Source organism: Ovis aries, chromosome 10, assembly GCF_016772045.2.
Source record: "Ovis aries strain OAR_USU_Benz2616 breed Rambouillet chromosome 10, ARS-UI_Ramb_v3.0, whole genome shotgun sequence".
NCBI lineage: Eukaryota > Metazoa > Chordata > Mammalia > Artiodactyla > Bovidae > Ovis > Ovis aries.
The window spans coordinates 75521902-75537259 of NC_056063.1; the positions used below are offsets into that span (position 1 = coordinate 75521902).

Below are 15358 nucleotides of genomic sequence, written 5' to 3' on the forward strand. Positions count from 1 at the left end.
AAACTTGGTTTGAAGACTCCTTTAGACCATGAAATTTTTGAACCTTGTTTAATGTCCCTGGATATGTTCCATTGTCTCCTGGTTTATAGTCTGTGGGAACTTGAATAGAATCTGTATCCTGTTGTTGTGTGAAATTTGTATTGATCTTAATTATGTTGAGTTGTTCATAGTGCTTTTCAGATCTGCTATATCCTTCTACTTTTCTGTCTATTCACTCTATTAATTTTTGAGAGTTTGATATTTAAACTACAACCAAAAATCTTAATTTTTCAAACTATATGTAACTTTGTTCTGTATTTTCCAAATCTCCTGTAAATATGTTATCATGCTTCATAATTTAAAAAATAAAAAGGAAAAAAGAAAAAAAAATTGGATCGAAGAAGCCTTGAAGAAGACACTGTTGAGAAGTTTTTCAGTTTGTTGAAAAGCCATTCTGGTGGGGTTTTTGTCTTTTAATTTTCAAAATAATTTTTGTTAAGTAAAGCATTTTTATTTTATGATATCCAGGTAAAGTAAATGTTCTAGCAAACTGGATCTCCCCTCTTTTTGGTATTAGAGTAATCACATGTATAAAGAAGAGGTGACAGGGTAATTGTCCTTTGAGATGCTGTTGATGTTTACTATCAGATAGTTTCATGAGTTCACAAGCCTTATTTTTATTGTTGAAAGTTGCCAGGACTTCTTTAGTTGTACTATAAAAGTGGAGTCCCTGTCCTTTTTCCATAGAAAATGTAAGATGGACATTTGTGACCTGACCTCAGTGCTTCTATTTCATTTGTTCTGTCAAGCATAGTTGTGAGTATATAGGGGATACTCAACAAATGTGAGTGACATTAGTGAATGAATCCCTTATATCGTGTATTCCTTTCTGTGCTTCAGCCCTGTATGCTTAAGCCACGTAGGACTTCCAGAAGTTAGCTGTTCTCAATATGAAAAGGTCAAGCTGAGTTACTGTTGACAGTATAAAGAACAAATGTTGTCGTAAAATAAGGAAAAGAGAAAGACTGGTCAGTGACTAATAACACTCAGTGTGTATAGAAATAGCGGTGGAAATTTTCTACAGAGCAGCCTGTACCACCTTGCTCTGAAATAAGTGCTTTTGTATATTGGGTAGGTGCGGTTTAGTATTTAGTCAGCATTTAAAATTGCATAGTGATGAATAACTTCTAAGGAATTTTGAAACTTCTTCTGTTGGTATGTAAGATATGAACTGTGGTTATTAAAATTCCTATCAATATTTCTTAGTTTACATTGAAATGTACCCTCAAGTAAGAACTCTGCTTCAGATGTTTTATTATACCTTCACTCTTTACATTTTATTGCTAAATGTAAACAGAAGACCTTCTATAAATTGAGTACCTAAAGACATGTTCCAAGAGACCAATAGGCGATAGTTTGAGTATATCTATGAAACTGTATGTTTTAATCCCATTAAAAATAATAAAGCAAGAAAAGGGACTTTTTAAAACAAAAGACAAATCCTGCTGTATGGTTTTACCATTTTAAAGAGAAATTCATTCATTCAGCAAGTACCAATAGAAGAAGTTTCAGAGTGCTGCCATCTACCTCATTTTCAACATGTGTTGGCTTTTTGTTTTGTTTAAGAGTAGAAAGGACAGTGGATGATTTTTTAATAACATATTCTCTATCAAAGATGGGAAAATGTTCTAGAGTGACCTGTTGTTTCCACAGAAATGGTAATGAGAACATTTCTTTGTGGAAGTGAAAAGTATTTCTTACATTTTTCTTATGATGCAGTAATTTCTTTGTGTGTTGCCACTCGTCCGAAATACGAGGAAATAAAAGGCTAATTAAATTAACAAGTGTTTAATGAAGAATGTGTGTTAAGTGTGTGTCCAAACCACAGGACTCACTCATGTCTCCTGCCTTACCCTGGTAGGAATGTGTGTTTGCAATCCTGGAGCTAGTGCCTTGAGGTTAGGGGCTGCTTCCTACTTAGAGGTGTTGATGGAGCTCCTGTACCTGACCTGCGGCCTCTCACACAGTGCCCAGGTAATTGATTCATTGATTCACTCAAACAGTGAAACTGGGGTAGCTTCAAGGGCAAAGGAGAGCAGCTAACTGCCAGGAGGGTTGGAGAAATCACTGGGGAGAGGAGCTGAGCTCTGTCGTGCACCACAAGCATGAGTTTCCTAAGCAGAAAAGTGCGACAGTTCTGTGTTGAAAGAATAACCTGCATCAGTGAGTAGTCAGCAGAGGCTGAGGTGCCCAGGGAGCATCTGGACAAGGAGGGGGTGAGAGGGGATGGGCCAGATCAAGGGAAGGGAGAAGGGGATGGTTGTAGGAAACCACACTGGTAAGAAAGAATCACAGGGTTTGCTAGTTCATGCTGATGTTTGAATTTCTTCTTTGGATACTGGGAGCCTGTGGAAGGAAGGGTTTTAACTAGGGGTGTGACATGGTCAGAGCTGTGTTTTGGGGAAGAAAATACTGTTGGCGGTATTAGGAGATGGATTGAAGAGAAGCAAGTCTTCATGTAGAAAGACGTTTGTGACTTTTGAGTATGTCAAGTTGAAGGTATCAGATCGAATTTCATAGCCAAGGTGAGGGGACAGTCAGGCAGCTTAGGGACTCACTTCATTTTTTTTAGTTGAAGGCGTAGAAGGGCTTAGGAGTATACAGAGAGAGACTAGAGCAAGGAGAAAAGTCTTCAGTGGAACCCTGGAGAAGGTAGAAGAGAAGTGGAAGAAATCATGGGTAAACCAGCAAGAAGCAGAGTTTAAGACAAAATCAGGAAGATATTTGAGAAAGGGAGGACAAGAGCGCAAGCCTTGTCAAGTGCTACAGTAAAATGTAATTATTGGACAAAGTCTGACATGAAGATTTTGCATTTTACCATGATGAATTGTAACGCTTCTTGATTTTGGTTTGTCCCATTTCTTTCATCAGATTTCAAATCATTCATGAAAAGAAAACGTAGCATCAGCTTTACATTTTCTCACAGTGCTGATAGTTCATTAGTAGATGCCAAACCACTATTTTGCAATAGCTTTGGGAGAGTTAACAAAGATTAGATAGAGTTCTCATAAAATATTATATATACGTACAAATTATTTTGGATGTGTTGTACATATAGAAACCAACTTGTGTATCTAAGATCATGCTTTCAGACTGAAATAAAACGATAAGCAGTGTTACTTCAGATATACATTTGCCGTTGGTGTTGTAAATTGAGCATTATACCATAGTGATTTTTTTTTTATTTGTTTGCATAGCCTGGCACCTGTGTTTGCTCTCTTTGTACCATTTTACTGCTCCATCCCAAGAGTCCAAGTGGCACATATTCTGGGCCCGTTGTCCATCACAAACAAGACACTGATTTATATATTGGGACTACAGGTACAGTATACCTTTTTCTGTTCACATTTCTTTAACTAGATCTGCCTCTCTCTGTCTCTCTGTCTCTCTCTCTCTTTTTTTTTTTTTTTGGTCTTTTTCTCATTTGATCTCCTTGAAAAACAAAGTTTTTTTCCCCATAAGTTTGGCTTCATGATCTGTATCAAACGTTCAAAGGAAGTGTTACAGAATGAGAACATCAAGGTATATAAGGTACTAGAATACTTTCATAGCCTTTAGAAATCTGATAAGCGCTTTCACTGTAATTTGTATCGGTGGAAAATATTTTAATTTTGTTGTACAATTGCGTGTAAGTACTTTTTCAAAAATCTCAGTATGAAGTGGAAACATGAGAACAGTCCAAAGGTGGAACGTGGAAAGCCATTGCCAAAATTAATTCATCGAATACAGAGTCACAAGTAAAGCTCTAAAGCAAGAACCAGATACACTTTGCCAGCCTCATAACTCCTGTGCCGCAGCAGGCTTGATTGCACTGTCGCCATTCGCTGAATGGTTTTACCCGATGGCCATTAGTGGACTTACTGTTTGACTTAAATAGAAAAAGATCGTCTTTACCAACATTCAGTGAATACTGATTGCTCTCTGCTAGGTTCCAGGCCCGGGAATAGAAGATACGTGTGATTTTCAGTTTTCTACCTGTAGCATTACACCTGTCACTTTCCTTTCACTCTCACACCTTTTAATGTAAACCTTTATTCTGCTGTTTCCTGTGGTACCATATGTAGCTTGGCCTTTTGATCCACTGTCAATACTCATAACATTCCTTATCCCACACACATCAAACCGGATGCCACTGTCACTGTGCAGGGCCCTCCTCCCTCCCCTTTTAACCTTCAGCATTTCCTCCACCTTCTCTTGTCTGCTCTCACGTGTTATCAATGGCCAATCTGGGGTGGGTGTTTCCTTACCACTTTTACAACCATTTTTCATGAAATATGTTTATTCCTCATCTCTCAGCCTACAAAGCTTTACACTCCCCTTTGTCCTCTCTAATACTCTCATAACCTAAGAGCCCGTTTTCACGTTTTACTCTTATCACTAGGGTTTGCAGTGGCACGCTTAATTCTTTTTAAGATGTTCCAACAGAAGGCAGAATGCAATGGTCGCAGAGTCCCCTGGACCAGGGGCAGAGGCCCAAGTTCGAGTTCTGACGTGGCGTGCGTAAGCTTGATACTTGGGTCGGGTCATGGAAGCCTCTGGTCCTCATGTTGGCTCTAGTTAGAGAGCAGCTTTGAGGGTGGAAAACGGTTCGTTATCTGTAGAGCAGGAATTCAGTGGAGCCCTGTAGCAAGTCTTTAGAGCCAAGTGGATGTTGGTTTAAGTACTTGCTCTGGTAATTTTCCTCTTCCATCACTTTTTCTGAGCCCCCATTTGCCCACCTGTAAAGTGGGAACAATGATATCTATTTTACATGGTCATTTGAAGATTTAGAGATTGTAGCATTGGGTTTTTGGGGGTAATCAGAACAGGTAATAAGAAACTAAGTCAGTTGGTTCCTAATATTAATAATGTATATCTGTATGACTGCCACCTTTGGTTTTTCTGAGATTGTGAGTGGTTTTGTTTTGTCTTTTTTTTTTTTTTGGTGGGATAGAAGTTGATGCAGAAAGTAGAGGTTGAGATGCCCTGGGCCTCTTGATAAAATCTGAACTCTATCATGAATGGCATCCAGAGTTTCTTCTTGTCCATCTAGTATCAACTCCCACCCTTCCCCACCTTGACGTGAGTGTGAACCTTTTATTCTCCAGACTTCTGTTCCCTCCACTCCAAACCTTCACGCTCATTTCTGTGCCTCTCTTACTCAGCAACTTCTTGAAACCAGGGACATTTGATAGATGAGTGATTGAATGACTTTAGTCCTTCTCAGGAGAGCAAAGACGTTTGTGAAGAGACATTGACGTACACAGGGCTCAAGAGCCAGTCATGTAATGCTCAGGTCTGGGGCCTGTGGAGGATAAAATGTAGCTTGAGATGCAGCACTTGCCCCTTGGGGAGGCCAGCAGTGAGAAAAAAACACACAGCAAGTGCTGTGGAAGTATTACTGTTCTCTGTACTTTTGGAAGAAGACTACAGAAAAATAATTTTACACCTAATTCTCATTCCTGTTGTTTTCAAAGTCATTCACACTTGAACAAGCATCCATGCTCGATCAAAGGATTAAATTTTAAATCAGGGGATTAGAGTTGCAGTCAGTGCTCATTTCTCCATGAGCTAACACAAGAGCACAGCTTGTCAGACTCCTTTATACCTGTGCTTTGCCATCTGTTACCTTTGTATCTGTCTTCTTTCTATGTATCTTTTTTTCTATCTATCCTTGATAAACATGCACAACTTTGAGGTTTTCACCTGGCGCTGATTTCGGCGATGAACCTGCTTATTTCTCTACGAGCAGAAATGCTTAACTCCCCGTCTAATGATCTAATGATCTAATTGTGAACAGACACTAAGATACAGATCTTCTTTTTTTAGTCTGCATGTGTGACTTCATTTTACCCTCTAAATATTTCAGTATTAATATTATATTTCAGTGTATTTCTTATAAATAAGGTCATTCTCTTGCATAACTACTGTTCATTTAACAAAATTGGGAAATTAATATTGATACAGTCTTACTCAAATTTTACCAGTTGTTCCGATATTATTCTGGTACTAGGCTACAAATCTTTCTTTCTTGCAGGAACACTTGGGAGATGTCTTATGACTGAAAAAAAAAAAAAGAAACCCTTAACACAGTCCTTGGATGTAAATGATTTGAAAAAGGCAGAGATTTCACGAGACCCATTTCTAACTACTTTTGCCATTAATGAATTCTAAGGCCTGTTACTTCTTGGTTCACTCTTTTCTGGGCCAAACTGGAATGAGAGGATCAGTGGTTCAGCAGAGCAACATCATTGGGCAAGGACCTGTATGCTGACAGACGTCTTCCATCTAAAACTAGAGTAGCAGTAATAAGAAATTGAAATAAGAGAATTATGTGAACTATAATACATGTCATTACTTGACACTAAGCATTGGGCGGCGACTACATATTTTCCGTGTTGTTAATGCTAATAATTTCTGTCCATATAGTATTTTACTTTGTATAAACCAATTAATGTCCATTTGTAAACAAGAATGTGCTTGAATTTCACTTATTTTTCTTTGCACAAGAGCGGGCTGGTTTCAACCAATCTGTTTTAGGCTGTCGAAAAGCTGAATGAGGTCTTGGTAGAAGAGGAAAGAAAAGAAAAATTGGTATATTATTTTCCTTTATATAACAGAGTATTTGCTAATCTTCCATTTGTTTAGATTAATAATATATATAATTAAGACAACATAAATGGTAATGACTATAATTATGTAAAAGTAAATATGCTGTGACTGGCAGTTGAATTTCATTTTTAGTTGCCTTTTTTTTCTTTTATAGCTTTTCACCTCTGGTTCCTACATCTGGATTGTAGCCATAAGTGGACTTGTAAGTGTGATTTCCCCCCCTCCCCCACCTCCCCTCTTTCCTGAAGAAACTTGAGGGAAAATGTCACATTGAGATTATGGATTATATTCAGTTGTCTTCAGGTGTCAGATTCCATCTCAGAGCTACTTCCTTAGTAATGAAAAAGCCAGTTACATGGATCATTGAGACAAAAGAGGCCAGATTATCTCAGTTTTCAAGGTAATTTTAGTGGAAGTTTTAGCTGAGTTTCTTGTCCATGTTATTTTAAAATTACATTAGCAGTAATCAAGCTCACAGCAGGACAAAAAGAGCAGAAAAAGAAAATGAAGAAGTCGGATTTGCCAAAAGCAGGGAGAGATATTTTGTTTCTTTCGGAAAAAGACTTGGTCATGCAAGGGGAAAAATAGGTTAAGTGGAAAGTCAGGTGGATGAGAACTGATGCAAGATTCGTCAGGGTGTGTGGCCGGAGAAGGAAGAGGGAGTTAGCTGAAGGGTTTGGGTGGTATCTCATCTGTGTGCCACACAGAAGCTTCATCTTCCCCATCCCCATGCTCTGTATTGTTTTGTTTTATTTTAATTCACATACGTCTTCAACTCTATGAGGTATCAAGAAGGAATCTAAAGCATGAAATTAAGCTTTATTTTTCATCCATGAATTTGAACTCCCAGATTTCTATAAAAACTAAGTTTATAACTAGTATATGTGGAACATAGTTTTAATTTCTTTCTTGGAAATGACTAAGAAAGTTACAGACTGGATTCACAGGGATATGTATAACATCAAGGGGAAAGGATTTGGACATAACTTTGCATTCCACTGGGCTTCCCTGGTGGCTCGGCAATAAAGAATCTACCTGCAATGTGGGAGACCTGGGTTCGATCCCTGGGTCAGGAAGATTCCCTGGAGGAGGGCATGGCAACCCACTCCAGTGTTCTTGCCTGTGGAATCCCATGGACGGAGGAGCCTGGTGGGCTACAGTCCATGGGGTCGCAAGAGTTGGATTCGACTTGGCGACTAAGCCACCCCCACCCCCACCACCATGCATTCCACTGCAGACATTTTAAGTAAGTTATCACTACTTACTCTTATTTCCTGGGTGAACAGTACAATGGGACACTGGGTCATTGCTTTTAGCCAGCTCACTTCTGTCCTTCCTATACGCTCTCTGTATTAACCCTTTTCTGTGTTTGTTCTTTTCGTATACAACTTACTCCTTCACTCCTCGCAGTTTCCAGCCACAGTTCTGAGGACTGAAGTCACTTTGTTTCCCCCTCCCGAAACACTTTCCACCGATGTCCCGATTGGCTTCAGGACCGCAGAGCTGAACTCCATTGTGAGGTCTTCAAACCATCTGAGCCACCTGGTATTCTTAAGACTTGTAGTGACTTAAGGACAGCCTGGGGTCATTCTGCTCCTATGAGACACAGTGGCCAGGCTCTGCCCCATCTAATCTCATCCCCACTTGATCTGCCAGCTTGACTGGCAGGTTTTTAACCAACCTGAAGACAGTAAGTTGAGAGTTCATTGCTTTCATAATGAGAGCAGCCTGAGAATTTACTCTTTCGTTTGTGATACATTCTGTTTCTCTTAACAGTGATAATCTTCAGTCCTTTTTTTTCCTAAAACATCCAAAAATTTGAAAAGTACCTTAGTGTATTACGTCTCATTGTGTTAGTTTTCTGTTGATTGATTTGCTCTCATTGTCTGAGCCCTTCTTTAATATAAACTCACTATGTGACTCATTTGTTTTAAGACCTCCCATTTTATTTCTTTATTCTGTTTGCAGACTCCTGGTTTTCAAATAAGTTCCTGATATCACCTCAGAAAGTTTCACTGTATGACATTCAGTGCTCTAGAATTGAAGGTTGCGTTTTTCATCTCTTTTTGGTCTTTTTAAAATCTAAAGTTTGTGTGTTGTGGTCAGCCTTTTCTAGTACACATGCTTAACAGGTGGTAAGGGGCTGATTTAATTTCGTAAAGGAATCAGAAGTTCAACAAATTTTTAACGTTAACATTCAGAAGAGTGAATTGAATTGCTTAATATTTGAAATATAATTTTCAGATGAATGTAGCTTTAGAATAATCCCATTATTAATAAATATCTCTGAGCCAGTTCAGTCTTCACTTTATTGTAAGTAATTCAACCAGAGTTACAGACCTGTTATCCTTACACAAATCTGATAACTCTTCATATCAACCTTGTTCTTTATTATTATCCCAGTGTAGTTAGATGATATTGATTGTGTTGACTTAAAATGATCAGTGTCAGTGATAATTACCCCAGTTTTCCTTCACATTATACCATAGATGTTAGTGCTTGTTTTGAATTTAGTGAATATTTTGTTTCTGACTTTTTCCAGAAAAGCATACTTTTATTATGAAATATTTAATATAATATGGTATACTTTAGATAAGGATAACTATAAAGGAGGGTGTTGTTTTTGAGTGTTTGGTTCACACACCACTGATTATAGGATCGAGGTCTGAGATTCATAAAGCCACAACTTGTCCCAGATGTCTCTTGCTCAACGTGACTTCTCCTCTCCCCATATTTATCAAGCAACTTCCTTTTTTTGTTTTTTGGGGTTTTTTTATGTTAAAATACTAAAAATAAAATAAAATTTTTACTCTCCCCCCCAAAATGCACAGATAATATTCAGTGTTTTGGAGGAATGTTAGAAAACCTGTTGATAAAAAGATCACCTTTTAGCTCTGAAATCAGTAGTTCTCCTAACGTACTATGTGTAGTAAGGAAGTAATTTTATTTCAATCTGTGTTTTTAAGAGAAAGAGCTTTTTTCTTACAAAGAGATATTTGTATAAACATAAGTAATGTGTTATCTGCTGTTATAGAAACCAAAACCTTTACTCATGCTTTTCTGAAAAGCTGCCAGCTTTGGGTTTATTTTATTTAGTTATGGGTGGATTTATTTTGCTTTAGGCCAGTTTTTCTCTCTCTTGGTGTCACCCATCCTTTCATGATTAGAAATGTTTCTGAATACCCAGCTTAAAAGTATCCCACTGGTTAAAAGAGGAGAAGGAGGATAAATTCCATTAGTACAGTATTTTGCTAGGTTGGGAGTGGTGTCGCAGAAAAGAATAAGGACTAAGTATTTTTCCTGGTTGGAGAGGGGTTAGGAAAGTGTGTTTAGCTTTCAAGGAGCTGTAATGAGTTGATTTGCCCAGAACAGCTAGGATCCATTTTGCGATCCTTTGGGGATTACAGTTGCTGCCCAGAAAGTATAAGGGGCATTTGGTTTTGCATAAAGATTGAGATTACTCACATGTAACATTGATACCTATTTTAATATTTCGTTGTTTTTCCATCGACAGTTCTGGCTTTGAATACCAACAGTTAACGCCTATAAATATGACTGTTTCCTTGAAAGTTGGCAGAATTGTATAATAATTGATACAGTACACAAGTGAAATATTTCCATTTAAGTGGGTACTTCAAAAATATTAGTCTGCACCTCCTTGAGTTCTGGTCCCACCTCATGTCTCACTATTCTTCTTCATGTCTTTTTTTTTTTTTTTCTCTCTTCTTCGTGTCTTTTGTGAGAGACCTTCTTTGGAGGAAGGCACTCTGTATTCCACAGTTCCACTGCATTTGTTCCATATTAATAAGACTTTTTTCCATAAAGAAAACATTGGTTACTTACTGAACTTTAAGTTCTTTGTGTGGTTCTGCAGAAAGCCTTCAGGCCGTCTGTAGCCCTGCACTTCTTCATTTTCTGCCGTCCTCTGAATCATAGTAGTGAGTCATTACCAGCGGGATGTACCCTAAGTCTCAAAAGCTGAAGTCTCGGGCCTGCGCTGATTCTGGAATGATTAAAATAGAAAGAGCCTGCTGTTGCCAAGTTTTCTCTTTTTTTTAACTCATGTCTTCCTCGTCGTTTGGTCCTCTTTCAAGCTGTTTGAGAGCAGGTGAAGAGGCAGGCCTGTCCTCCTCAGACTCTGGCTTCTCCCCGTCAACCTGTCACTTTCACAGTCTGGCCATTTTCTGCATTTGTTACCTGCTCTGTACAGTATGCCAGACTTTGATTATCTTAGAATCAAGTCACCGTAGTGTGAAAGAAAATCTGTCCTACCCAGTAACAAGGTTAGAAACACAGATTCATACTGCATTCATTAGGACTTTGGACGTGGTCTGAGTGTGTATGTTTTTTCTGTAGGCAGTGGGTGTAGATCTTTAAAGAGTAAATCTTTAAAGCTTTTCAAACAGAAACTTCACGATGGTACGAGATTATAGACGTCTTATTAGAGTTTGTAAGTCACAGAAGCGGGGAAGGGGAGAGTTAAGCAGCCTTGGGGGAATCAGGATGGCACGTCTCTGGGCTATAATTTACCTGTCTCTCTTCCCTCCACAAGTTTTAAAGACAAAAAGTAAAACATTGTCTGATGGTAACTGTAAAAGAAAAAGCATCAAACAGAACCTTATGTTGATGGGCTTTCCATGATAAATCATTAAGGGAAAAAAGCTCACAGACCTAGCAGAATCCACTGTGGAAATCAGAACTTCTTTGGAGGAAGTTTTGGAGCCCTGACCTGTTTCCCAGGTGAATAAGGATGGGTGTTGGTTCTGCTCCTTTTCACATCTTTCTCTGCTCTTCACGTTTGCTTTTCTTCTTCCTTATTCTTTCTTCCCTTAGATTTCTTTTCCCAGCTCACCAAAGGAAGGGTACAGCATAGCAGATCATCATCCGACGCCCAAGGTTTTCAGTTGAACCTGAGGGATTGAAGTGATTTTTTAGCATGTCATTGAAAATGAGGACAGAAGCTGCAGAGGGATGTGAGGTGGGTTGGGCTTGTGAAAAAACCTCGTTTAGAAGACAGTGGATCCTTAGAAAGCAGCCCTGTGTAGAGGGTGCTTTCACCGTCTTCTAATTAACACAGTATTTACAATCCCACCACCAGACTAAGTGCTTATCAGTCCATTGTACAGTGCCCTCTCTCTCTCTCTGATTCTTTCACACCCTCTCTTTCCTCCCCCCTCTTTTCCCTCCCTTCCTCTCTGAGCCTCCTTCCCCTATCCTGACCCTAGGTAGCCTGGACCTACTGAAAGAAACCTGTCCTCTGCTTTGTTGCGACAGTTGCAACTCAGTCCACTGCTGACAGAATGTTGTCTTAGACAAGTGTTGCATGGGGAGTGACTGGTAGACTTTTAAATGTTCAATGCAAGACAAATGAAATCATGCCAGTGTCTTGATAAAAACCGGCACAGAGTGCCTCATAAAATACAGCTATCTGATTGGCATTACTGTCACCTATCTTTTACCTATAGGCAAAAACCTTGCCCTCTTGCAGAGCCTTTCAAAGTCAGGCCTCCTCGGGTCCCTCTCTCAGCCCGTGGACCCTGTCTTCCAGAGTCACTAAGCACTTTCAGTTCAGTTCAGTTCAGTTTAGTCACTCAGTCGTGTCCGACTCTTTGCGACCCCATGAATCGCAGCACGCCAGGCCTCCCTGTCCATCACCATCTCCCGGAGTTCACTCAGACTCATGTCCATCGAGTCCGTGATGCCATCCAGCCATCTCATCCTCTGTCGTCCCCTTCTGCTCCTGCCCCCAATCCCTCCCAGCATCAGAGTCTTTTCCAGTGAGTCAACTCTTCGCATGAGGTGGCCAAAGTACTGCAGCTTCAGCTTCAGCATCATTCCTTCCAAAGAAATCCCAGGGTTGATCTCCTTCAGAATGGACTGGTTGGATCTCCTTGCAGTCCAAGGGACTCTCAAGAGTCTTCTCCAACACCACAGTTCAAAAGCATCAATTCTTTGGCGCTCAGCCTTCTTCACAGTCCAACTCTCACATCCATACATGACCACAGGAAAAACCATAGCCTTGACTAGACAGACCTTAGTCAGCAAAATAATGTCTCTGCTTTTGAATATGCTATCTAGGTGGGTCATAACTTTTCTTCCAAGGAGTGAGCGTCTTTTAATTTCATGGCTGCAGTCACCATCTGCAGTGATTTTGGAGCCCCCCAAAATAAAGTCTAACACTGTTTCTACTGTTTCCCCATGAAATGATGGGACCAGATGCCATGATCTTCGTTTTCTGAATGTTGAGCTTTAAGCCAACTTTTCGCTCTCCTCTTTCACTTTTATCAAGAGGCTTTTTAGCTCCTCTTCACTTTCTGCCATAAGGGTGGTGTCATCTACATATCTGAGGTGATTGATATTTCTCCCGGCAATCTTGATTCCAGCTTGTGTTTCTTCCAGTCCAGCGTTTCTCATGATGTACTCTGCATATAAGTTAAATAAGCAGGGTGACAATATACAGCCTTGACGTACTCCTTTTCCTATTTGGAACCAGTCTGTTGTTCCATGTCCAGTTCTAACTGTTGCTTCCTGACCTGCATACAGGTTTCTCAAGAGGCAGGTCAGGTGGTCTGGTATTCCCATCTCTCTCAGAATTTTCCACAGTTTATTGTGATCCACACAGTCAAAGGCTTTGCCATAGTCAATAAAACAGAAATAGATGTTTTTCTGGAACTCTCTTACTTTTTCCATCATCCAGCGGATGTTGGCAATTTGATTTCTGGTTCCTCTGCCTTTTCTAAAACCAGCTTGAACATCTGGGAGTTCACGGTTCACGTATTGCTGAAGCCTGGCTTGGAGAATTTTGAGTATTACTTTACTAGCATGTGAGATGAGTACAATTGTGTGGTAGTTTGAGCATTCTTTGGCATTGCCTTTCTTTGGGATTGGAATGAAAACTGACCTTTTCCAGTCCTGTGGCCAGTGCTGAGTTTTCCAAATTTGCTGGCATATTGAGTGCAGCACTTTCACAGCATCATCTTTTAGGATTTGAAACAGCTCAACTGGAATTCCATCACCTCCACTAGCTTTGTTCGTAGTGATGCTTAGGAAAGGCCCACTTGACTTCACAGTCCAGGATGTCTTGCTCTAGGTGAGTGATCACACCATTGTGATTATATGGGTCGTGAAGATCTTTTTTGTACAGTTCTTCTGTGTATTCTTGCCACCTCTTCTTAATATCTTCTGCTTCTGTTAGGTCCATACCATTTCTGTCCTTTATCGAGCCCATCTTTGCATGAAATGTTCCCTTGGTATCTCTAATTTTCTTGAAGAGATCTCTAGTCTTTCCCATTCTGTTATTTTCCTCTATTTCTTTGCATTGATCGCTGAAGAAGGCTTTCTTATCTCTTCTTGCTATTCTCTGGAACTCTGCATTCAGATGCTTATATCTTTCCTTTTCTCCTTTGCTTTTCACCTCTCTTCTTTTCACAGCTATTTGTAAGGCCTCCCCAGACAGCCATTTTGGTTTTTTGCATTTCTTTTCCATGGGGATGGTCTTGATCCCTGTCTCCTGTACAATGTCACAAATCTCATTCCATAGTTCATCAGGCACTCTGTCTGTCAGATCTAGTCCCTTAAATCTATTTCTCACTTCCACTGTATAATCATAAGGGATTTGATTGAGGTCATACCTGAATGGTCTAGCGGTTTTCCCTACTTTCTTCATTTGAGTCTGAATTTGGTAATAAGGAGTTTACCCCTAAGCACTTTACCCCTCTGATATCTCATGCTGTCTTGAGATTCTTTGTCATCACTTATTTTTCTTTAACAAACCCTCAGCACATGCTATGTCCCAAGCATTTGTAGTAGATTATATAGTTTGTTCAGCTGTTTTGTTGGTTGAGAGTATTTGCTGCCCCATCTCCGTAGGCCCCTCTCTGCAGGGCCTCTAGGGGCTGTATGAACGTCAGACTCCACTCTGACTCACGTGAGCCACCGGACTATGAGCAGGAGTGATGGGTGCTTCTCAGGCAGAAGTTTTAAGCACCCTTGTGTGGTCCCACCATTGCTCTGTTCATTTTGACATGAGAAAAACATGTGCCAGATAGAAGTTGCTCCCTCGGCCCAGATCCCAGAATGAAGAAAACACATAGAGCAGGGCTATAGCCAACATGCAAGATGAGTGAGAAACAGCCTTTGTAAAAGCAACTGAAATTTGGGATAATAGAAAGCAGACTAATACAGCTCTTTTCTAAGCACTTTACAAATACTATTTATTTAACTGCTACTGCTACGAAATCCCTTCAGTCATGTCCGACTCTGTATGACCCCTTAGACAGCAGCCCACCAGGCTCCCCCGTCCCCAGGATTCTCCAGGCAAGAACACTGGAGTGGGTTGCCATCTCCTTCTCCAACACATGAAAGCGAAAAGTGAAAGTGAAGTCACTCAGTCATGTCTGACTCCCAGCGACCCCATGGACTGCGGCCCACCAGGCTCCTCCATCCATGGGACTTCCCAGGCAAGAATGCTGCAGTGGGGTGCCATCTACTCACAAACATAACAGCTATGGAAAGTCACTAATTAAAAACTAGGTAAACTAGTCCTCCTAAAAACCTGATATTGTAGACACTGTTGTCCCTATTTTATAGATAAACTGAGGCACAAGGAACTTAGCTGCCAAGAATACAAGCTGATACATAGCGGAGACAATGTTCAAATGCGGGTTCTGGAGCTTTAGCATCTGTGCGCTTCAGGGGTATCTTTGCATAACCATATGGCAGTTTCTTC

The 15358-nt window shown here is 40.1% G+C and overlaps 1 protein-coding gene across 1 annotated transcript in view; it reads left to right on the plus strand.

The window, feature by feature from the left end:
* Window positions 1-15358, plus strand: part of UBAC2 (UBA domain containing 2) — a 170655-nt gene that overhangs the window by 101571 nt on the left and 53726 nt on the right. Inside the window, exons 5-6 of the mRNA XM_015098251.3 lie at window positions 3237-3360; window positions 6785-6832. Of these exons, the coding sequence (XP_014953737.1) occupies window positions 3237-3360; window positions 6785-6832 (172 nt within the window). The remainder of the gene's footprint in view (window positions 1-3236; window positions 3361-6784; window positions 6833-15358) is intronic.